Source organism: Dermochelys coriacea, chromosome 22 (assembly GCF_009764565.3).
Source record: "Dermochelys coriacea isolate rDerCor1 chromosome 22, rDerCor1.pri.v4, whole genome shotgun sequence".
NCBI classification, from domain to species: domain Eukaryota; kingdom Metazoa; phylum Chordata; order Testudines; family Dermochelyidae; genus Dermochelys; species Dermochelys coriacea.
The window spans coordinates 7,817,182-7,841,288 of record NC_050089.1 but is presented as its reverse complement, the minus strand read 5'-3'; the positions used below and the strand labels follow the sequence as shown (position 1 = coordinate 7,841,288).

The 24,107-nt window shown below is 45.7% G+C and overlaps 1 protein-coding gene across 12 annotated transcripts in view; it reads right to left on the bottom strand.

The window, feature by feature from the left end:
- Positions 1 to 2,189: 2,189 nt before the first annotated feature.
- The window catches only part of NTM (neurotrimin), a 669,964-nt gene continuing 648,046 nt past the window's right edge, over positions 2,190 to 24,107 (bottom strand). For 4 of the 12 annotated variants that reach the window (XM_038380967.2, XM_043500942.1, XM_043500943.1 and 1 more), the window contains 5 exons: positions 23,580 to 23,731; positions 19,481 to 19,516; positions 8,226 to 8,258; positions 2,798 to 2,953; positions 2,190 to 2,630 (listed from right to left, as the gene is read on the bottom strand). In XM_038380967.2, coding sequence (XP_038236895.1) covers positions 2,853 to 2,953; positions 8,226 to 8,258; positions 19,481 to 19,516; positions 23,580 to 23,731 — 322 coding nt within the window. In that variant the 3' untranslated portion in view covers positions 2,190 to 2,630; positions 2,798 to 2,852. The remainder of the gene's footprint in view (positions 2,631 to 2,797; positions 2,954 to 8,225; positions 8,259 to 19,480; positions 19,517 to 23,579; positions 23,732 to 24,107) is intronic. The other 8 variants (XM_043500940.1, XM_043500944.1, XM_038380970.2 and 5 more) reach the window with 3 other exon arrangements.

Here is a 24,107-nt window from a genome sequence, read left to right as displayed (position 1 = left end):
CTCAGTCATTTGTGCTAACAGGAAGACAACTTCCACCCTTTCTTTTGATCAATGACGATCCCTTCAGGAAGCTATTACAGGATAATTTGATCATTGGCCGTAAAAAAAAAAAAAGCAGCCATTTAATTGCTGAGGGCCAGATCCTGTTCTCAGTTACTCTAGTGAAAACTTGGAGTATCCCTGCTGTCAAATTCTTTGGTGGCATATCTGGGCACAGCTCCACTGGCTTCAGTGCATTTGCACAGCTGAACACGAGATCAGAATCCAGCCCTAAGGCTGAACCGTAATTCTGCAGTTAAAGAAGAAAGAGACCAAGGAAGCCCCTGAAAATAAAAGACAACAGAGTATGACTAACGGGCAGTGGAATCTGGAGGACATTCCCCAGTAGGTCAGGACCTTTTGAAAGTAGAGTCCATTTTAGGGCTCTGCAGTAATGTCTTTAACTTTCTGGGGCTGACATGAGCAGCCTGCCCTATTCGATGAAAGGCCTGATCCTGCAAGATGCTGAGGGAGTAGAAAGTGAGAGTTGCTAGCAGTCCCCAGGCTCAGCCCCCAGCAGTCTATTCCAAGAGACCCCCAGACTCACTGATCCAAAGCCAGTAAAGTCAATGGGAGTCTTTCAGCTGACATCAATGGGCTTTGAGACTCAAACCCTATTATAATGGACTGAGCGGGATCGGGGGATTTTCACTCTCCCTCCTTCATTCCATGCTGCAGTGCTGGCCATGCTGTTGTTAATTACTACTGTTTAGCATTACCTCTCTCCTCCCTATTCCCCCACCCCACCTCTCCTCAACCCAAATGTCAGCTGCATCTGGACATTATCCATAGCGGTGAGGCAATCATAAATGCTTGTAATAGCCATCAGGCAGGGATGAGGACCTGTGTCATCTGCCTGCCACCCTTCCTCCTCAGAGACTGCATCTCCTCCGTCAGACTCACAGCAGGACTCCAGAGCTAGATGGCCCAGATCCTCAAAGGTTTTTAGGCACCTAACGCCCATTGGGAATTAGGAGCCTAAATACCTTTGAGGATCTGGGCAGTTGTTCTCAAACTCACTTCTCTCCTGCAGGGGAGAGCAGGCGTTTACTGAAGAATTAAACAAGAAAATATTATACAAGCACAGATCCACCCCCACCCCCCGATACGACCAATTCTCCAAGCTTCAGAATGAGGTACTACAACCAGGCTGAACAGCAACATGGAACATCTTTTTAATGTATAGTCAGAGACAACCTTCCCCTCTCGTCCCTCCCAAACAAGTCAAGGACACCGGAGGGCCTCCGGCCATGGGGCTATCCCAGAACCTCGATGTGAAGCACGTTTCTTCAGTTTTGTCCACCAAGAAGGAAACAAAATAATAAAGCAAGTTAATTTCTCCCATAGCCACACACGTGTCATAGAACCAGCCAATGGCCAAATCAAAGGTGGGTGACGGGTTTTTGTTTCTTTTCTGTTGACTTTTTTTAGCTTGCGGTGTTGTTGTGTTAACGTCCCAGGCTGTGTAGAAAAGGAGGAATGACGAATACTTCTTGTTATACACGGTTTCCCCTTGGAATAGCCAAACCTGCAAAGAGACGCTGCAGCTGTCACTTTTCATTTTATGTTTGGTTGGGTTGTTGTTGTTTTTTAATAAGTGTCTCCAACATATAAATAACCCAAGGGAAGGAGGGGACAAAATAATAGGCAGGAATTGATTACACAATCATCAATAGACTCTATCATCTCTTAGAAGAAGACCAATACACAGCTAAGTCCATATACAGCATGCAGGAATGGCAGAAGAAGGACCCTGCTGAGAAATAATGTGGCTAGAATGTTAACAAAAAAAAATATATATATATGTATATATATATATATATATATATATATATATATATATATCCCATAAAAAGAATAAGCATATCCATCCAACTCAACCTACAGTGAGCACAACTTTTCCGTTTCCAAAACAGTATGTAGACAGCATAGTATCTTCTGTGTTAAACACCAGAGAAATGGATGAAGTTTCAATAACGCTGGTGGAGGAATTTTTTGTAAAACCACTTTTTTTTCCCCCCAGGACTCGTTGACTGTTGACACCAATTTTGCAAAACCCCTAAGACAAGCTGAGATTCCACCTCTTGCACACCTAGTTAAGAAGAATACTATTTGCTTGTTTTGTTTTTAATGCTTCATAAACATACTTCTGTTTTTTTTTGTTTTTGTTTTTTATGAACTAACAGTTCTAGGCTCATATCAGAAAATATAATTAATAAAATTAAGAATGAAGCAGATCCCTCATTCTCCATGATGTCCGTGTGTAGCAGAATGAAGAAATGTTTAACAACCAGTTTGCTTTGTTCCTTTTCATGTGTCTCGGCGGTGTCAATTTTTGCTTGTTTGTTTCATACTAACACGAATGGCAGCACAGTCCATGAAAGGGAGGGAAAATCTCACCAAAAAAAAAAAAAAGAGCTTGTGCGTCTGTATATGCATGTGCTGGAGCGGCCGATTCCGCAATCATCCATGTGGGAGAGTTGAGCGGAAAGAAATAACCGAGCCAGCTGCCTTGGAATGGGGAATGTGGTGGGGAGGTGCGGGGAGAGCCGTTCAGCCAAATGTACTGGTTGGTCCTTGGTACCGGCACACTTGTCCGTTGCAGAAAGCAAAGGAAAAAAAAGAGAAAGAAAGAAAAAGATTCAGCTGTGTCAAAACTTCAGTGAGAAAAAAATGGATTTTTTTTTCAAAATTCCCTTCCCACCCCTCAGATTTTCTCTTTATTATAATGCTTATTTTTCTTTTTTAAATGTTATACTTTTTCTTCTTCTTGTTGCTGTGGTTGTCGCTACTCCGCAGATTCCGCACTTGGGTCAAAACTTGAGGAGCAGATGCAACAGCAGGAGGGGAAGCAGCTCAATGCAGCCAGCTCTTCTTGACGTGCCGTTGTTCCCATCATGCACTGCTCCGGGGCCTGCAAAGAAGAAGGGGAAGGGAAAAATCCGACGGTGTTAGTCAGAGGAGTCAAGAAATAAACAAATTAGCCATGGTTAATTCATAGAAACATAAGGCAATGTCTGCAAAAGTAATCTGGGGCATGTCAGTCTTTGGATGCTCACCCTGAAATGACTTAAAGGGTACGTCTAGTCTGCAATTAAAAACCCACGGCTGGCCCATGCCAGCTGATTCGGGCTAACGGGGTGGTTGAATTGTCATGTAGATGTTCAGGCTTGGGCTGGCGCCCGGGCTCTAGGATGCTGCAAAGTGGGAGGGTCCCAGAGTTTGGGATGCAGCTTGAGCCCAAATGCCTATGCAGCAATTAAACAGCCCCTTAAGTCCAGTCGGAGTTAACCAGTAGAGGTCAGCCACAGGTGTCTAGCTGCAGTGTAGACACACCCATTGAGGCCTGAAACAAAGTGCTAAGTACCCTCTTTAAGGAACCTTTCAAGTGTTTCAGGTTGAGAACCCAAAATCTATAGTCTCTTTTGAAAAATCTTTGCCCAAGACCTCTAAGATGGAAAACCTACTGGATCATCCACTCCATCTCCTGAAGGACAACGCAGGTTTCTACCTACAACACATTTTTTTATCTGCCTTCTCCACTCCAGTTCTAGAAACCTCAAACCATGGTGCTTCTAGCCCTTCCCCTGAAGAAGCTATTCCACAGCCTAATGCATCCTACTGGTAAGGAACTTCTGATGTTCAGTCTCAATTTCCTCTTTCTTAGTTTCAGTCTGTTGGTCTCATTTATACCACAGCACATCACAAGCGTTCCTAGTACTCATGGCAACCCACTTATTTTATTTATTTATTTTTAATCTCTCCTATGCAAAAGGAAGGCTGATGGGGGGATAGCCCATCCTAACTATACGTTCTAGTAGAGGAACATCATCTGTGGCACAAAACTGACAACCATTAAGGTAGATGATCTTAGCATTTCTGTCTTTCACAAATCCAATTAAAGGCTCACTTCTACAAACATCCCATGGCTTGTGCTTGACTTCAACGAAACTCCAGGAGCCAGCTGTGTGTGTTGACTTATGGATGGGAGTTGGGTGGTAACTTAATATGTTGGTACCCAAAGGACCATGAGTCCTGGGTCAGATTCGGAGGTGGGAAGGCAGGTGTGTTCCTAGACGTGTCCTGCAACCCCCTGGAGAAGCAGCTGTGTGCAGGCGTGTCTTTCATACATACAACTGGGAAACTGTGCTTGCAGGTGTACCCTTCAGCTGGATTTTATAACAGGCAAAATGTCAAGAATGAACTCTGATTCAAGCCACCAGTCTTTGAGGTTGATTTCTCTCTATTTTTTTGCTGGAGAAAAATTACATCCACCTGAGAACTTAGTGCAGAACTGAGCTGAGCATTCAGAGGTTGGACACGATGTGGCAAAAAGAGGAAAAGGTGCCACTTGCTGAGCTCACGCAATCTTGTTTCTTTCCACCTCCTTTCTTGTTTGCTGGCAAAGTTTTTCGTGTGAGCACTTATTTAGTGTCCTTGGGCCTCTGTGATGTGTCTACCACAGTTGGTAGGGAAGTGCACATGACATGCAACAAGAATATAAAAGCAGCTATTCTATGTCCAGGTTTTCAATAGTAGCAGAGTCATTTTTGAAGCAGGCAAAGGGACATGATGATTAAGCAGAGAAAACATAAAGGCCCATACCCCAAACAATCCCCAGAGGTCCCTGTTTTAGCCCCAGGTTCTATTGCCTTGTCACTCCTATACATTCCTGTCTTACTTGTCTCAATTCCCCATGGCACTATGGAAGTTTTCATGGAGATAAGACCTGACCTGTTGTTAGAAGATGTGTTCTGCAAAACAACAACAACAATTTTTGTCCATCTTTTTGATTAACAAGGTCTCCTGGGCTCCAAGTTTCTTGCTTGTTGATAATTTCCCCCTTTGCCCAATGAACCAGAGAACCCCAAATGAGAGAAAAAGGGATGGAGGAAGATGGCTGTGAGGGATATATTATTCTGTTCCTCTCTCAGAGGCCATTCTTCCATAGTGTAAAACCATGAGCCACATTCTTCCAGCTGAGTTCTACCAAACAAGTTAACATACATGCAATGGAAGCCTCAGAGATGGGACTGGCCTTGTGGATTGGACATGGGACTAGACACCAAGGATTCCTGCATTTAAACCTGAGCTCTGAAGCTGATTCTTCCCCTCCATGGCCTTGTGCCTGTCACACAGGCCAAAAGGTTCAAAGGAGGCCACTGATTCCAAAATCAATGGCCACTTTTGAAAACTCAGCTCCTGATCCCTTCCTCAGTTTTCCCATCTGTATAAATGGGATAGCAATACTTCCCTACCACCTTCAGGTGTTGCGAGGGTTAGTTAATGTGTGTAAAGTTTGCAGTTCTTGGGAGTCACTATTTGTTTAGCTCAGACAATAATAACGATAACTAAAAGAAAGACATAAATTAGAAGTTGAAAACTCTTAAGTGAATTCTGCACTTGATGGAGTTAGAAGGGATGGAAGTGAGGACAGATTTTAACTCGATAACTAATTAGTTTCATGCTGTTGTCTCCCCAATTCTCCTAAAGTCCTAGGCTCTACTGTAATAATAATAATAATAATTAATTGTGCTGTTTAAAAAATAAAGAAATGACAAGGCAGCTGAATACACTGAAAAGATCCCAAAATCAAGATGAAAATGTTTCCTAATGAGATGACTGATGGGGAAGATTTCCTGACACTTAGTAGCAGGAGCAGGAAGTTCTACTGAACCTGAGCAAGTTAATGGGACAGATCCTCAGCTGTTATTGGAGTAACTTCTGGGGAGTGGGGATGCAGAGTTGCCTTTAAATCACATTTAGGATCCCCTGATTTTGGGGCTGCTCTCACTGGCACCAGTTGCTTATGGGCCTAGAGGCTATACCAGCAACTGACAATTACTTGGAGAGCAGAGATGTCTGGGTCACACTGCCTTTTTCCCAGCCAGGCTCTGTTCCCCCAGCCATAACCACTTTACAACACTAGCTGGGAGGACAGATGGCAGAGGATCTGCTGTGCAAGGGAAGATGATTGCATAGCCCAGTCAGACTAGAGGGGCAGAAGGGACTCAAAGCTTCCTCACCGAGTAACTAAAATTGGCCCAATAGCTGATGTTTATACAACACCTTCCAGCCAATGAGTGAAAAGTGCTTGGCAAACTTTCCAAGCTGACTCCAAACTTTATATAGACAGAGATCTCTTCCCCATCACTGCAAAGCATCCACCTCCCTTAAACAACCTTTAAAAAGTCCACAGCAACTTTGCACAGCTGCCTGATACAGGAAATGAAGAATTCCCCCATTCAATTGAAATGGCAGCAAGAATGATAGGTAAACAGAGGAACTGGAATGGGAAACCACAGTTCATAGATTCCAAGGCCAGCAGGGCCCACAGTTCCCATCTACTCTGACCTCCTGTATAACATAATTAAAATCCCTATGCTTGTGAAACAGTCATGCGACTTTTAAGAGGTAGTCAGGAGTTCTGTTCCACATCTCATGCAAAAGATGATGTGCTAGTAAAGTATAAAGGGTTTATATCTCCCCCCAGATGGAACCAAAAGTGGCGGACAGGACTCAGTGCAGACTTGACACTGCTAGCAGTCTTTAAACTTCCATGCTGCTGAAGTGCCTCCTGGAAGTTGTAGTTAGTGTGCCTCGTTCCCATTTCCCTCAATAGACCAGGCTCCCTGGTCAGACTACATCCACCGGGATGCACCACAAGCTGTGAATTATGGGAGTCCCCAGCCATGGGAAATGCAGTCTGGACAGGTAGTTTAGCTCAAAGGGAAGAATGGGGACATGAGTCAACCAGACTCTAACTCCCCAAAGGCACCACAGAAGCAGCATTTCCAAATGAAAACATTTCCATGTTCAGGCATTTTGTTTTTCAGTGATAAATTGAAATTTTCCACAAAGCAGACACTTTCCAAGAAAAAAAAAAGTTTTGTTTCGTCAAAACCCCAATTTTTCCATAGGAAAACAGTTTTGACAGAAAATTTTCAACCAATCCTATTCAGCACCCGTAACTGGGGCCGAATTTCCCAGCAATGTTCCAGCAGCTCCCATTGGGATATTTCTGACCAGGTTTTCAAAAGAACTTGCCTTTGCCCTCTTTAGGCACCAAAATAAGTGGTCAGCTTTTCCGAAGAGATGAGCATGTTAGGTGCACATTGGACGCTGAGCGTTTCTGGCTGCTGGTGTGCATTTGTCTTGATGCCCTCCGACACCAGAGAAAGGTGTAGCTATTCCTGTCTTTTTTTTAAAAAAAACATGCTCTTTTTCTTTAGCTAAACAGATTTCACTTCTTTTACCTGTTGTTCAAGCCACTCAAAAGAAAAGCCATGTTGGCCAGCACTGGAGGGTCAACGGGGGTTATCATAACAAAGTTGGACCCAGCATCCTGGAGAGCTGAAAGCATCAGGTGCCTGAAAACTGGGCTGAACCTGCTGAAATTTCAGAGCAAGCTCTGGAGGGAGCCAAGCGCTGTGGGTGGATAATAATGGAACCCTTGCTGGCAGGAGCTAGCACTCCTGTGTCAGGAGCAGTGCAGCTAAGGAGGCCAGGCTGTGACTGCTCTCCAGGTCTCATGCATTCATTACTTCCAGCTCATTAGGGAAACATGTGACAGCCCAAAGAGGCCAATTATCAAACCTTGTAGTGTCCTACAGAAATGTTACAAGCATCAATTATCCGCTGAAAACATCTGGGAGGAATAAGGACCTCAAATGAGACAAATTTTCTCTGAAACCCAGTGAATCAGACCAGAAAATACTCTTGATATTTGCCACAGCAAAGGGGACAGAAAGAGAGCGAGAGCAAGGTAGGGAGAGCTAGGCAGGGAGCTGCACAGCATCCAGAGGAAAAGGCTGTATAAAGAAGGTCTCTACAGCATGTTAGGCTACAAGAAAGGACAGGTTGCAGGATTCCGGACACAAAGATAGCTACCCCTCATCACAGGTGTATTTCTTGCTCCTAATTCCTAATGCTACTAAATTAGAACCCTGCAAGCATTAATGGGTGGGCTGCAGCAGTCCCCACAAAGCAGGGCTGCAACGAGGAAGTTAGTTGCATTGGTGCTCTTGGTGGTTTGTGGGACAAGAGATTGTTACTTCCACTCAGCCGATCCCTTGGTTTTAGCGCAGCCACGGGAAAAGAAGGGGCAGCTGAAGCAGCGGGGCTGGCGGCAGCAGGGAAACCAGAGTTTAGGGAGCAATCACCGTTTGGGGAGCACATGTACTGACCTTTCCAGGGTGTCAGGGCTGTAGTTGTCTCTTCTAAAAATTAAAGAACAAGTCATGGTTAAGGTGAACGGAAAACGATGTTTAAAGACAGTTCAGCTGATTCTTCCCCCTACTGAGCAGCCTGGACAGCGTCTGACTCCCTCTGCTAACGTCGAGGTGGCTGTTACTAATATTATTAGAGATAGGTCTGAGTCTTGCCGGGCCTGATTTCCACACTGGCTTGCACCTTGTGTTGTCATCTATCCTTGTGCAAAGGGAGTGCAAAGCACAACCCTGCAGATCTGGTAGCATTAGATGTTCCTTTTGCACAAGGGTGAATTGACGGCTACAAGGCAGGGGAGAACCAGCCACAGAGTTCTGACCGAGAGTTCAGGGTTGTTTCCCTAATATTCTCCAAGTTCAGAGGGTGGGTTATTTGTCCCATTAGAGGTGGAGTCGTTTGCAAAGACTGGATCAGAATCCGAACTCACCTAAAGCACAGGGAATTTGGGTCAAGCCCATCTCCAATGGCTAGTACCAATGTCCTGCCTTTCCTGTTCTGACTAGCAATCCTGGGAAGGAGACATCCCCATCCCATGTCGTAAACGAGATCAGTGCTTGCTGGAGGAGGACACTTAGGGGGATTTCAGGCAGACGGCCAGCCATGCTGACTGTATCCAAGAAACCTGCCTGTTCTTTACTGCAGTGATGAGTCCCTGTGTGCTAACTGAAGGCCCAGGACACAGCATTATCCTCACTAATGCTGGGTTTTACTAGTTTCAGTTGACGTAGGTGCAGGCGATTGGTGGGAAGGATTGTATTGCAGTGTTAGGCTCCTGTTGAGAATGCAGGGAAGACCAACAAAGTGGCCTTCATAATCTGCCTAGCAATGCTAAGGCAGTGCCTTGATCCCACACTAAACCTTGCGGAATTGAAGAATGACGGAGAGAAGCCAAAGGTGGCGGTGTAGGGTTTATCTTGGCTTGGACAAAAAAGAGTTCTGAATGGTCTGAGCTGGGATTGCATTGAGTGAGTCCTCTACAGCCTGCTGCCAGCCTTCTTCTCCATGTGCAACGGATAACGATGAGGCTCAGAATTGGACAGGCAGAGTACAAAGAGCAACCTGCAGCACAAGGAACTTCACATTTCTGAATGTACAGGCCTTTCCTCTGATGGTGTTACCAGCACTTAATAACATCTGGGATTACCAGTCAACTATTGCGGGGGAGGGGGCAATTGCGATTGGGAGAAATGAGCCTAGCGGTTGGAGTCAGCATGTCCCGAGATCTCAACCCAGCTTGGCCACTGACTCAAGTTGCTACTTTCCCTTATGCAAGGCACAGCACCTCTCTGCCTCAGTTTCCTCATCTATAAAGTAGGATTGGTAAATACCTCGCTCATGGGGGGGAATTCATTTAGTTAATATTTGTAGGCCGTTTTACATATGCAAAGCATGGCAGATGCAAAGTATTATTATCATTTACTCTTAAAACAACATCTAGGGCCAGATCCTCAGCTGATGTAAATCAGCATTGCTCCGGATCTGGCCCTTAAGTTAGATATTCAGGCCAACTTTTCCAAAGGACTCACTGATTCTGAGTGCCGCTGAGACACCTCGTGCCTGATTTTTCAGTGGTCCTGAGCAAACCATTGATTTCATCTGGAGCTGTGAGGTGCTCAGCCATTTGGAAAATCACGAACAGGGCACTTGAAATTAGAGGTGCCCAAAAAGCAGTGGCCACTTCAGAAACTGCCAGCCTTAGCTCCCACGTCTGATTTCAATCAAGCCCATTCCTACCCTTTAAATTAAGGGTTGGCCCATTGGCTTTAATGAGACGACTCATGCCGGTTCTCAGCAGTGTGACTCATGGTTGCAAAATCTAACCTTAAATAAGAATCTGATTTAATTACAGACCTGGCCATCACAGCTGGCAAAGCATACGGCAAGATTTGTAATAAAACTTAAGGGTGACCCACTAATTTACACCGTTGGAGGCTCTGGCCCTTTAACGTGACAGAGACATTCATTGATGGTGCAACAATGGAGTTACATCAGTGTTGAGTTTGGCCCAGAATGTCTAAATAATGTGCCTTGAATTTGCACTTGTCTTTTATTTTATTCTTGGGCTTTCCCTTGGGCTCTTTCTTTCTCTCTCCCATGCAGAATGTTTGCCCCATCCTTATTAATTGCGACTTTCTAGAGAGAATTATCTAATAATACCTGCCTAAAGCAATCAACATTGATCACAATAAAGGGTGGAAATTGAGGTTTTAGGGTTTTATTAATAATAAAAAAAAAAAAGATTTGGTTCCAGAAGTCTTGATAAATTAAAGAATGAATCAAATTAGCGATTGAATTAAGTGGGATGCCCTGTACTGTATGTTAAATAAAAAAAATGGCCTTTTTTTTGGTGGAATATATTTATTCAAGATTAGCCACAAAATAAGCCAGGATCCCTAATCCTGTTTGTAGGAGTCAGTAAATAGATTTTATGGACAAAATAATTAAGGATCAGATTAAGGATCTGAGAGGAACCTACTTCTCTATGGGCCCAATTCTCTTCTGCCTTACACCTTGTATAGTCATTTACAATTATGCAAAGTGGTTTTAAAACACTACCATTCTGATCCGGTAGTGTTCATACCGACTTTGCACAGCTGTGGATGATTGTGGGAAAAGAAATGAGGGCATGGCACTCTATATTAAAGACATCATTACTTGTTTTAGAGTTATTGATAACATAGAACCACAGGATTTTGAATGCATATGGATCAATGTGATAGCTACCAATGCCCAGAGAGGATACTGGTATGTTACCAGCCTCCGAATCATACCAGTGAGCCTGGCGAGTTACTTCTTAACCACCTGTCTGTAAAGAGTGGAAAGAAAAATTGTGTTGTTCTGGGAGACTTCAATTGGGGAGGCATAGGCTGCTGGTTTCAAGCAGCCAGTAATAAAGCATCATTAGAGCTTCTAAAAATCCTAGATGATAATTTTCTAACACAAAGGTATTACACCCAACCCAAGGTAACTCTATTTTGGACCTCATTATGATGGATACAGATGAATTAATCACTGAACTGGAAGTTAGTGGTTGCCTAGGGATCAGTGATCAGAACTGATTACATTCAACATGGGCAAAAAGTAGACAATCCCAAACAGTAATATATATATACTTGGTGCTTCAAAAGGGCCAATTTTCCAAAGCTGAAGAAAATGATGAGCAAAATTTTTGGGAGGAAAAAATTAAAGAGATAAATGTGAATAAAAATTGGGAGCTATTTAAGTAGAGTTTATTAGAGGGACAAAAAGCTTTGAAAAAATCATCTTAAGTTACCAGATCAAAGTCACACAGTGAGTCCAGCAGAGCTAGCACCAGAACCTAGGTCTCTTGAGTTCCAGTTTAGTGCCTTAAACACAAGATAAACCTCTCTTTCCTGTTGCCCTCACTCATTCAATGGGAGATTGACTTAATTAAGGGCTTCACGATCGATCGGCCCCGTGTGGTTTTTAATCAAATGGGCGGTCAAGACTTTACCATGCATTTTCAGACCTGTGTCTGCAATTCATCCCTGCATGGCTAGTCACTGTGGGATTTTACAGAAGCAATGCATGTAATATATCAACACCTATTTCATTCAGCCCAACTGCCTGAGGACAGATCCCATAAACCTGTCACAGAAAGACATGCAAATGGAGCTTCTCTGCATAAACATGGCCCGATGCACCACTGTCCCGGGAAGACAGCTTTCAGTTGACCAGAGACCTGCTGGTGAAGTTTGATGGGGGGATGGATTGAATCAGCACAACTCCTTCCCCCATGTAGACCACTAATGCTCGCTTTGCTGACAGATCTTTACAATCTTTCCCCATCCCAAGTGCAAGGAAAGTTGTGGCCATTTTTTTCAGAATGAAATCTTGCCTAACTAGTGAATTGTCTGCCATGTGGCCCCTCTGCCAGGATATTTAATCCAGAGGAAATTCTGTGTCAACCCTGGGTAAATTTCAGCCCAACGGTGCACAGGTAAGGAGCATGTCTCAGGATGAATAGACCAGGAAACATGCATTTAACACTCACAGACAGACAGACAAACATTTAATTACAACTGGCCTTTCAGAACCAGTGCTGGAGGCGTCCATCTTACTGAAAAAGCTGGGTCATTTGTGACACTGATTAGCCTGAAAGCCTGGTAAGGGAGAGGCTTCGACAGCTTAAAATTTAAATAGCAAACATTTTTTTTAAAAGACTCAGTAATGCGAGAATTATTTTTATGCTGGTTAAAAAAATCACAAATTAGTGCTAGACATAGGCACAGATGCACAGTTCAGACTTGGATCCAAACTTCCATGAGTCTGAGGCTTTGGAGCTGTAATATCCCTCATGGCAGAGAAGAGAAAGGACTAGCTTGTGATAAATATGAAGTTGATCCTTTACAGGGGCTATTGGATATGGAGAAGTTCCTACAGTTCTCTCGGCCCACTAGAGTAACGAAACACAGCTCGCAGTGCCTAGTGTCACCATACAGGGTCTATCTATGTTCTGGATTGGACCATGCACTTCTGGAAATACTGCTGACTAAACTACATCGTCAGGCCTATCTCTGTTTGGAAGCTGGTTTAGAATTTCTTTCTAAGGATTTAATACCTATTTTCAAAAATCAAATCTCTTTGCAGTGAGATGGCCACCTCCATCAAGTGCCTCAGAAACACCCACTGTGCCACATTGACAAAATTAAAACAAAGACCATTTCCCAGGTTCTAAATGGTGCTTATCACTTTGTGGGCTTAAAGTCTGTTAGGCTGACCAAGTTTTTTCTTGAATGGGCCCTATTCTATCCCTCTCCGAAGGGCGCTGTGCAAGTCTTTTGTAACCAAACCTGAAACCAGGACTCAAAACCTCTATGTCCACTGGCAAGTGGAAGGACAGGGAGATGGATCCAACCTAGCTTGGCTGCTGCTGAAGCAAGGAAAAGGTGACCTCGAACAAAGTGGACAAAAGGGCATCATCATAGTGGATAAAGGGAATTCTCTTCTCTAGGGCCTGATCCAAAGGCCACAGAAGTCAAGGCCTCTACAGAATGAAATCCACAAAGCCAGAAGATTTAGGAATGAGGTTTGAAGAAAATTAGAATTCAAATCTTGACAAACTGGAGGAATGGTCTGAAATAAATAGGCTGGAATTCAATAAGGACAAATGCAAAATAGAAAGGAACAAAAGGAACAACTGCAGAAATACAAAACAGGAAATGACTGCTTAGAAAGGAATACTGCAGAAAAGGATTCGAGAGTGGATCACAATTTAAATATGAGCTACCGATGTCATACAGCTGGAAAAAAGTGATCATCATTCTGGGATGTATTCGCAAGAGCATTGTAAGCAAGTAATCCTTCCGCTCTGCTCAGCCCTGATAAGGCCTTAACTGGAGTACTGTGTCCAGTTCTAGGCACTAAACTTGAGAAAGATGTGGACAAATTGAAGAAAGTCCAGAGGAGAGCAGCAAAAAACGATGAAAGGTCTAGAAAACATGACCTACGAGGGAAGACTGAAAAAACTGGGTTTGTTTAGTCTGGAGAAGAAAAGACTGAGGAGGGAAGTGATAACTGTCTTCAAGAATGTAAAAAGTTGTTATAAAGAGAAAAGTGATAAATTGTTCTCCTTATCCACTGAGGAGAGGACATAAAATAAGGGACTTAAATTGCAGTGAGGGGGATTTAGACATGACAACAACTTCCTAACTGTAACGGTAGTTAAGCACTGGAGCAAATTACCTAGGGAGGCTGTGGAATCTCCATCACTGGAGATTTCTAAGAACAGGTTAGACAAATACCTGTCAGGGATGGTCTAAAAAATACTTAGTCCTGCCTCAGTACAGGGGACTGGACTAGATGACCTACTGAGCGCCCTTCCACAGTGGTCCTATGAAAAGACAGTTTCACTGAGAGATTGGTGCTATAGCAACCACCATTCCTACTTCTAATTATGTCACTTGCTTCTTTTATGCCTTTGAAGTTCTGATGGCTCCTACTGTCTGGGGGTGGGCAACAGGACCACATGCGGCTCTGATGAGTGGCACATGAAAACCCTGGGATCACAGAGGTCCTTCATTTCCCAAGAAGCCTCCCTTCTGGAAATTGCTTCACTGACTGTCAAAGGTTGGGAGGGGGCATTTTGATGTTCACAGAGGGGCTCTTAGGACATAGGGTCAGCCTCCATAGATAAGATGTTCTCTTTTCACTGATGTGGGAAAGATAAAGCTAGTACCTACGTAGGCCAGCATAGGGACTGAACCGCCTGCCCTGTTCTGCACACGCATAAAACATTTTGAAAAATCACCCATAAGGCAAAGGCCCTCACAGATGGTGATGGGAATCCAGCCGTGCTCTCTGCCAGGCTATGAGGCATCACCTCAGAGCATTTGGTTTTACTGAAGAATCCTGCCCTGCCCCCACTGTGTTAGTTTAATTGCAATTCCTGATCAATCCCAGCTCTTCTTCCATTTGCAGACAGGAATCATGCTCATGTCACGGTGCCACCTTAGGACCCAGCATGCATGACCCTTCCTGTCCTGGAAGAAGGCTACATGGACATGACATTCAAGCAACTCAACATGTCCAGCAACATGATCATGTGATCTTGCTTTTCTAGAAGGGTGAAGAAAGGACAAACAACCTCCTGATCTCCTGCCACTCCTGCAATCAACAGCTTTTTGCTGATCTTGCTGATTCCAAGCAGAAAGAGTCGCAGTTCGGGGTAGCACACACACACACAAAAAGCCCAGAAGATGCTGCTTTATAGCAGAAAGCTCGGCAAATTTTCTGGCACATGCTATGGCTATAAGTGCTGCAAACCGGAAGTCTAGCTCCTAAGTGACTCCCCTTACTCCTCAGGGGATGCTGAGCCTGTCTTTGATAACCACTTCTTTTCACAATTGTTCCCTTGTGATGTCAGGAGTTTTACTCCAGTCCCATATGTGCTATTAAATTGGCTTGATGATCGCTGTGAGTTGTTAATCAGCCGACCTTTTACCAAGTGCTGATACCATCAAAAGCCAGCTTAATGCCTGGGGGATAAAAGACTCCATGGGGACTGAGCGAAGCGGTAAGACAGCAGCAACGTGGCTCAGGCTGCTGCGAATGGTCCTTCAGAGAACACTCCAAGTGAGAGAGACAGGCTCAGAAGCAAGATGCTATTGTGCATTCCCCCTAGCTCCCGGCCCAATGGTCTGTGTGCATGTAAAGGGGAGGCGTGGGGCATGGCAGAGTGAAAATCTCCCATCAAGTACCTTTACTTGTACAGTACCTCCAGGGACCTTGAAGAAGATATATCAGGGTACTGATTCAGGCCATAAACCAGTCGCTAGCTGGGAGCAGGGAGACACCCACCCCATGGGGATATTATTGCAGGAAGATGCATTGTGATTTCCTTTGAAGCATCCAACACTTAAACTGCTTGCAGCTGTGCCTCCATAGTACTTCAGTGTAAACACCATCTATGGAGTGGATCTCCCGTCAGCACAGGTAATCCACCTCCCCCAAGAGGCAGTAGCAAGGTCAACAAAAGAATTGGGGGTTGGACCGGCTTAACTATGTCTCTCAGGGGAGTGGGTTTTTCACATGCCTGAGAGACATAGCTACGCTGATGTAAGTTTTCAGTGTAGACCAGTCTGGAGAAAGGATAGACGATTCAATGGAACACCGGTCCGTCCCTGGAGTGGCAGTCCCTCTGTTCTCAGCTCATGTGCCCTGGCTCTCAGAGCCTCAACACACATGTGGGTTGTGTTTCAAGTGAGCACAGGTGGATTTCTGGCTCACCCTCTTTCCCAAGTGGCGTATCTGTGACAAGAACATGGATAAGCTGCAAGGCGATGACTCCTAAGCAGCAGGCTGGGTGATCAGAGATTCTAGTGCCTGACCTCTTAGGAAGGCCAGAGCAAAGAGGTGCATCTGGCCCCATGTTCTAAGTGTGGCCAGGCTCTGTATTTCTGGGGGGAACCAATTCCATGGCAAGTGTCTGCAACAGAGAACACCCCACCTTCAACTCCCCAAGCTTCACCACAGCAAACACACTGGATCTGATACAGCACAGTGTCAACCTGGGGTATCTGAGTGGTGAATCAGGCCCAGTGATCCTATCCACTTCACAAAACCTTACAGCCTTTGGAGCAATTCAACAAATCATTCTGGAAGGTCTAGTCAACTCCAATGTCAGACTCTGGTAGCATTAGAGCTTTCTACCCGCTCAGGTTTGCTGATTTCTATTTCTATTGGGTGAACTTCATCCCTGTTTGATTCCATTGAAGGCAATGGAGTTACTCCAGGAATGAATCTGGCCCAGAGCGTCCAACACAGCCTTTTATTGGGATGTGTCTCCAAATCCTACTGTGGTCAGAGGGAATGCTCATGTGGCAGAGACTTGGGGCGCCTGGAGATCAAAGCTGCCAAAGCCCTTGGCATAGCAGCTTGAGTCAGCTTCTTTCCTTGTGTCACAAAAGCAGTCTGAGTGATTCTGCATGCCACTGAGACACAGAGCTCATGACCTCACTGGAGAGGACAAATGGCTGGCAAATATATCCACAAGCCTTCCAAGAGGGACCTCTTGAAGCAAGTGACATAATTAGAATCTCTGTGCAACAGCCATCTTCCGAGAAGCTCAAACGGTTATAAACAGTTACCAGGACTTTGAGATGTTAACCCTGTTCTCTCTGCAGAGCTGAGTCACCTGTAAACGGACTAATAATTTCTATCCCCGGTATCCATCTGTCTGTGTATTGCATCCATCCGTCCCTCATCCCGCCTCTCTCCCCGCATCAGTATGTATATATGTCACATAGATCTATGATATCTATCTACTGCACCTATCTGCCGACTTATACAAACCATTGACGGTGTCCACGGCTGTCTCATTCATCCATCTCTTTCAGTGGTTCTTAACCTTTTCCATACTGGGAACTTTCTCAGCCCTAGGACTCCGCTCCCATCTAGCTGGGATCTAGCTAGAACTGCCCACACCTGTCTCATTTAGCAATAAAAACAACATAAACCCCACTTCTTCAGATGCATCTGAAGAAGTGGGGTTTTTACCCACGAAAGCTTATGCGCAAATAAATCTGTTAGTCTTTAAGGTGCCACCAGACTCTTTGTTGTTTTTGTGGATACCAACTGACATGGCTACCCCTCTGATACTTGTCATTTAGCAATATGGCTAGTCTCAACCCACCTACACCTATTCACAACCCATTAGCAATTGTGTTCACCCATCTAAAGCATCCCAATTCTTTACCTGTCTCCATCTACCATATCTCAGCCAGTATCTACTCTATCGCCATGCCTGCACATGCATCTGTCACATCTCTGTGCATTAGCTGGTTGGCTTCTGCGACAAGGCATTGTTTTTGTCTGCCCAACACCTCCCAACTTCCCCTTTTTACAGAACACTAAGGAGTTTAGTAGAATGAAGGTTGTTAGGGCTGGTGGGTACTTACACAGCAGAATGGAGGGAGGCACGAAGAGGAGAGATGCGGGCATTGGCATGCAAGAGATAAACAGAAAAGGAAGAAAAACAAAACAGGATGAAGCGATGAGTTAATAAACGCGTCCGCATGTGGGCATAAGGCGACCTTGTCTCTGTTGACACTGTGAGGGGAGAGGGAATGCAGATAAACGAACCAGTATTGCTACGGAGTCTTTTATTTTTTTAAGAACTCCATGGAGTAAGGGTGATTTTTTCCCCCATCCCTTCCCTTCGTGATCTTGACTGTATAATAAACGAAGGTGCCAGTCATGTAGGAGGACTGGCAGGAATTACTGGACTCCTTCACGGATATTTTCTTTTAGCTCTGACGGGCAAGGCTGTCCATGGACCCCGCTGGGAGGATACTCACTCCTACAGCTGGTTCTCTTTTACCTCCACCTTATGCTATTTCCCCTTCTGCACTAAACTATCATGCATGTAGCCTCTCTCCCCCAGAGCAAGCCACACAGTGCCCCTTGGTATCCCTCTGTGTAGCTGGTCTGCTCATGCCCTACCTCAGAGGGTTAATGGTGAGATGCTCTTAGACAGCAGCTGTCATTTGAGAGCTGTCAAAGAAAAAGCCAAGGGGGATTCCGTTCGCAGAACAGTCACTCCCAAAATAACTGTAGCACTCAGAGTGCTGCTGCTGCCTGGGTGCTCTGTTTCAGCCCGAGCTGGCAGGGAAAAGACCAGTGCAATTTCTGATCTGGAGGAGGCCAGTCCTAGAGCAGGGAGGAAATCTTCCAAACCCTGTCCTGATCATGAACAGAGGAGATTGCATGAGAAAAGGGGAGATTAAAAGGTTGGGGACCCTCCAAGAATAACCTCAGTAGAGGTTCCCCAAATCCTAAAGCCAGCTCTCTTTTAGCCTTCCCGTCTAAAGATCTGGTGCATTGCTCTGATTTTGCACCGGATTCCCAGCAAGGCCTAAGAATGCTCCTGAGCCAGGGTCTCCAGCAACTGCAGGATGCCTTATTGCTGCACATCCCTCATCCCAGCCTCCTCTGCACTCCTCTGCAACAATTAGTGTAGTGTATGAGCACTCAGCCACAGAATCCCCATTCATCCTCATGGGAGCAGCATGATTAAGACCCTACAGTCCTTCTGTGTGTTCAGAAGCCAAGCGGCATTGTGCCATAAGAAGGACTGCAAGAACAATGGCCTCGAGTCTACAACCCCAATGCAGATGTGGGCACAGCAAATCCCCTCAGGACAAGAAGTTTCCATTAATGTCTCACCTATAGCTCTCAAAGGCCTGACTGTTTGTTCTGCTATCAGGCGCTCTCAACTTCCATTGCACATTTAATGGGAGCAGCTGGAGCTCAGTACCTTGCAGGACTGGGTCCAATATCTGCAATAGGATCCAGGGGAATGTTTCACACGGCATCATTCAGAATTAGGAGAAGAATTGGGACTGGATCCAGCTTGAAGAGACCCTAGTTACAATCCTTTGAAGGAGAAGATTGCACAAGGACAAGGAGTCTGGGCGCAAGCTTCAGGAAGAGATGAAGTGGAACCACATTTTGCACCCCCCACCCCTGGAAGGAATTCTGCGTGTCGAGTTTAAGCCATGCTATTTATGGAGACAAATTCCAGGTGACCAGTCACAGCCCGTCTACCTGCATCATCTCTAGCTGCCCTCCAGGAAGTGGTACTGGCCTCCATGCATGTTGTCAGACAGCGAAACAGGGAATGTGAGAGCAGGCAGAGATTAAAGGCAGGGGAAGGACAGCGGTTGTGACACACAGCAAGAGCGATACTGACCTTGGAACAAGGTTGAGCTTGTGGGCTCACTTATTTCTAAACCAGGGGAGGAAACGACGGAAGAGAAAAATGACAAAAAAAATAATTATAGTTCACATATCACTCCTCAAACACTCTGACGTGTAAATAAGAGGTGGAATGGGGGGGGGCATTTAAAAGGTTGGAGGGCGGGGCTGGGGCACAGCAGACTCTTTCTGAAGTGAGCGAAATGAATCATGGGAAATTGCAGGAATGATGTTTCCATTAGTTTAAAATAATAAATAACGTTATGGCAGCCTTGCAAAAGGGAGATTATAATTATAGGAATGCCTGAAGGTGCCAGCCAAGACCAGGGCCCCATTGCATCAGGCGCTGTAAAAACACATTGTGAGAGATCATCCCCTCCCCGAAGAGCTTACCACTGAAATAGACAAATGACAGGAGAGAGAACCAGAGGTATAGACATGGGGAAAGACTTGCCCCAGGCCACATTGTAGGTCAGTGGCAGAGCTCCAGGTCTCCTGACTCCCAGTCCAGTGCACTGTCCACTAGACCAAAGTGCCTCTCTGGAAATGTACCAACCCAATCACAAAATCTCCATGCTTGTCCTTGCTACCACAATGAAAATGAAAAGCTAACAATACATTATTCGCCCATCAAAATAAAGTCCCCACCCCTGGGCATACAGAATTTTGCAAGGCTGTATTATACAATAGGTACTAGAGATTGTGCATGGTGAGGTGAAGCATGACAAAGATTGGATAGCTGCAGGGATGTTATATACAGTTCAAGGTCCCGACTTATCCAGGCAGATCAATCCCTGCACCTACACAGACTCACCTACAGGACTGGGGCCCTAGTATGTTACAATCTCACCTGTTCTACAGGTAGGGTGTTTCTTTTTACAGGAACTCAGTGTTACTCAGAGGAACGTCTCCTGCAGGGCAGGAAGCTGAGCAGCACAGAAGGGGTTTTAAGGCTCTAAGATGCTTTGCTTTTCATCCCATGATTTCCAACACCAAATCCAACCTCACAACCACCCCACTGTTCACATCAGCACAGCCTGACTCATGATTGACTGGAAAAACTGACTCAGCACATTCCCATTGTTCCACCCCCTTCCTCCCACGGCCAATAACAGTATGGTTTGCAGCAGTGTTAACCAATCAGCCATGGCCTGGCTCACACTTTCAGACCAGTTCCTCAGCAGCCCAGCACAAAGTGAGGGGGCCCTGGAAGGTTCCCCAAAGGCCAGGGTGACCCCAGGGGTGGGCGTTAAGGGAGAAGGTGGCCTGAGGGAAAACTGAGGCAGGGGTCCCCTGTAATGGGGATAATCTGCAAGTAGATGAGGTAATGGTGGTGGAAAGTGGCTGAAACTTGAGCTATAAAGGAGTCAATGAACAAAAAGGTGTTGGGTGTTGCTTGCCTGAAATAGGGATATGGGGGGAGGCTTTCCAGGCAATGTGCAATTCAGTACCTCTTGCTCCCAGATTCGTTTGGTGGAGCGCCTCTGAAACTCCCACAGAAAAATAAAGCCACTCTAACCACAGCAGAAACCACAAGGGAAGGCAGCAGCAGTAGCTGCACTGAGACATTCCTTCCAGTGCAGGCTGATGCCACCTGCACATCCAGTACATGCTTAACATTCTGCAGCCATTTTATAGATAGGTAACCTGAGGCCGAGGTGGGAGGGGAGAGCCACAGGCTCAACAGTGGCATCTAATTTTGCATGCCTCAAGTTTTGCGGACGCTCGGCTTCAGACACGTCTAGGCAGCTGACTTTCAAAGGGGAAGTGCTCGGCACCTCTGAAAATCAGATGCCCTGAAATGAAGCCACCCAAAAATCCCTTCTGGTCCATCGCATATTTTGTCCAGCTCTCACACTGTCTGGATTTCTGTCCCTTTATTTTTTTTTTTAAATCTCCCTCTGCTATTAGCAGTCGCTAGTTACTAGGAGACAATGACATAATTAACAGGGGCGGAGTTCGTGATGTTCACAGGTCAGCCTGGATAATAAGATGAGGTTCAGCCCATGGTATGTGGGATACAGGTGCTGCTAGTGCAATGGAAGGTATCACCACAGGAGTGGTGTAGGACAGCTGGCTATGGGTGTGGGCTGGAATTGGGTGTGGGGGAATCTGGGAAGGGAGTGATAAGACGTTTGCTCCCCAATCGGTTCCTGATCAGCGGTACAGGCTCCAACACCACTGACTGCCATAGCAGTGAGACGCGTGACAAATGTGTTGAGCAATTATGTCCTCCCTGACTGTGAGCGGTGTCAGATGGATGCATCACTCTAATCACAGCTCTGGCATGTGGAGAAAACGTCTCCCAGATAAGAGCGCGGAACTCCCCATCCCCCTCCCTCCCTCCGGCAAAGTCATCTTTCTATTGTTTTTTTATGCTGCAGTAACAGGAAATGTGACCTGGAAGCTTACACACGATGACAGAGCGGCATGGGTTCTTTACGCTCTGGAGTCGTGCACAGCAGATCAGGACTAGAACTTCCTTATTGGGCCATGTCTCTGTCATAAGGATCAAGCGTTCCATCCCGCTCCCCTGGACTTGCGCAAATTCAAATCTGGATCCAATCTGGGTTTGGGTCCCTTGAATTTGGGATTTGACAGATCCAAAAACACAAATGGAAACTCAGCCAAACTGGCCAAGGTTTAAGTTTAAAAACATGAGAAACCACAAAGTCTCCTGCATATATCCAGGAGTCAGCCCAAGTCTATCTGGTTTGTGGCTGTGGCTGGCTGAAAATTCCATGTTTCTCAGCAAAACAATCTTGAGATTCAGGTTTGCACAAAGCAAGTACTGCCTAGATCAGGCTCGGTTACTGTAGCTTTTCACGGCTCTCTGCGAAGCTGCAGACACATGACCCCATCTGGCCGATTGCAGCACACCTTAAGGGTGCTCCTGTAGTTTATTACCATGAAAACTAGAGATAGGCTCCAAGTCCCAGCTTGGTAAATATCAAACTTCAGGGGCGATTGGAATCCCTAACCGGATCTGGATCCAAATTTTGCAATGCTACCAAGTTTCAAAGCAAAGCTTGGCCGAGAACACCCTTGGACTTTGCCATATTCAAAACCTGAGAAACTGGACAAACTTTCTTGCAGGCTTCCTGATTTCTTCTGATCAGGCTAAAAACACAACACAAACTGGCTATTTTGCCATTTTTTTGTATTCCCTAGTCTGGATCTGTTTTGAAACGTTGAGGTGCCATGAACATGGGGACACAATGCGGGTCAGGGACTATCAAAATTTCATCCAACTCTTATGAAACATGCAGTAGGTGTTTGGGGCAATGAGGTAGGTGGGTTTATTTCAGCAAAAACAGGTTTCACTCACTCTCACAAAGCCCTTTCAGATCTTAATGTCCAACTTCAATCAAACCTAGGCTGTTTGCGGGGTGACAGTTGTTCTGATTTAGGGGCTCTCAGCTGGCCAGCTCTTAGGTCAGTTCTGAGAAGTTTATAGGGTAAGGGACAAAGGACGAGAGCAAATCAAGGAGGGGGTTTCAAGGAGAGGAAGGAGAAAATAGTGTGTGGACAAGCCCAGGGTTGCATGGAGATGGAGAAGACTTCCTCTCTCAGTGCAGGAGGTCCCTCCCAGGTGAGTGCTGGGGGCATACTGGGACAGCAGGGTTTGGGGAAACCCAGGAATGAACAAACATGGAGGATGAAGTTCTGGGGGAATGAATTCCAGCAAGTCAGAATGAAAGGGCATGGGTGGAAGAAACTGGGGTGAAACAAGCATGGAGACTGGATTTCCTTTTGCCTGGAGAAGAGGCCACTCATCTCCAAGGTGCTGCACTGGTAGCTCAGCCCACCTTGCTCCTGGTCTCACTATACCTGGGAATAACAGCTGAGCATGCGTGATCTGCCCCTTGCAACTTCAGAACCCTACCAAAGCAGAAACAATTGATAAAAAATATGCATCCCATCTGGTGACATCTCCACTTTGAGATGAATGGAGGCTCCACACTGAGGCAGTCCTGTCTGTTAGCAACACCCAGAAAAAACAACCCCTGGGGGTTTGCATCCTTCCATCCTCTCCCCCTTGCATTGGCTTCCCCCTAATTCCTTCTCCCCACCCTGCACCCGGCCCTACTTACCGTACAGGATAATGCTGACGTTGGTATTTCCTAGCTTGTTGGAGGCCACGCAGGTGTAGTTCCCGTAATCCTGCTCGGAGACGTTGAAGAAGGTCAGTCTGGAGAAGAAGGCTTTGCTTTCAACTTTCACCCCTTTCTGTCCTTCTACCAGCCTGAGGCGAGGGGAGAATGGGAAAGGGACATGGTAACACTTTCAGAATGGAAGACATGGTCAGAGCAAGGGGCTGCTAACTATCCGCTGGGCTCTTATCCCTATTGCAGTAAAACCTAGGGAACCCACCTGAGATCAGAGCTCCACCATATCGGACAAATAGAGGGAGACATTCCTTGACCTGAAGAGCTTATATTTAAACAGACAAAGGGTAGGTGGAGAAAAAGAGAGATGCAATGAATGGCCCTAGGTCACAGAACAGGTCAGCGGCAGAGCAGGGACTGGAGTCTCAAGTCCCATCCTATGCCTTATCCACCAGACCACACTCAGACTGCCTCAGAGCTGAGCTAGAACAAGAAGCATCCGCAGATAAGCAG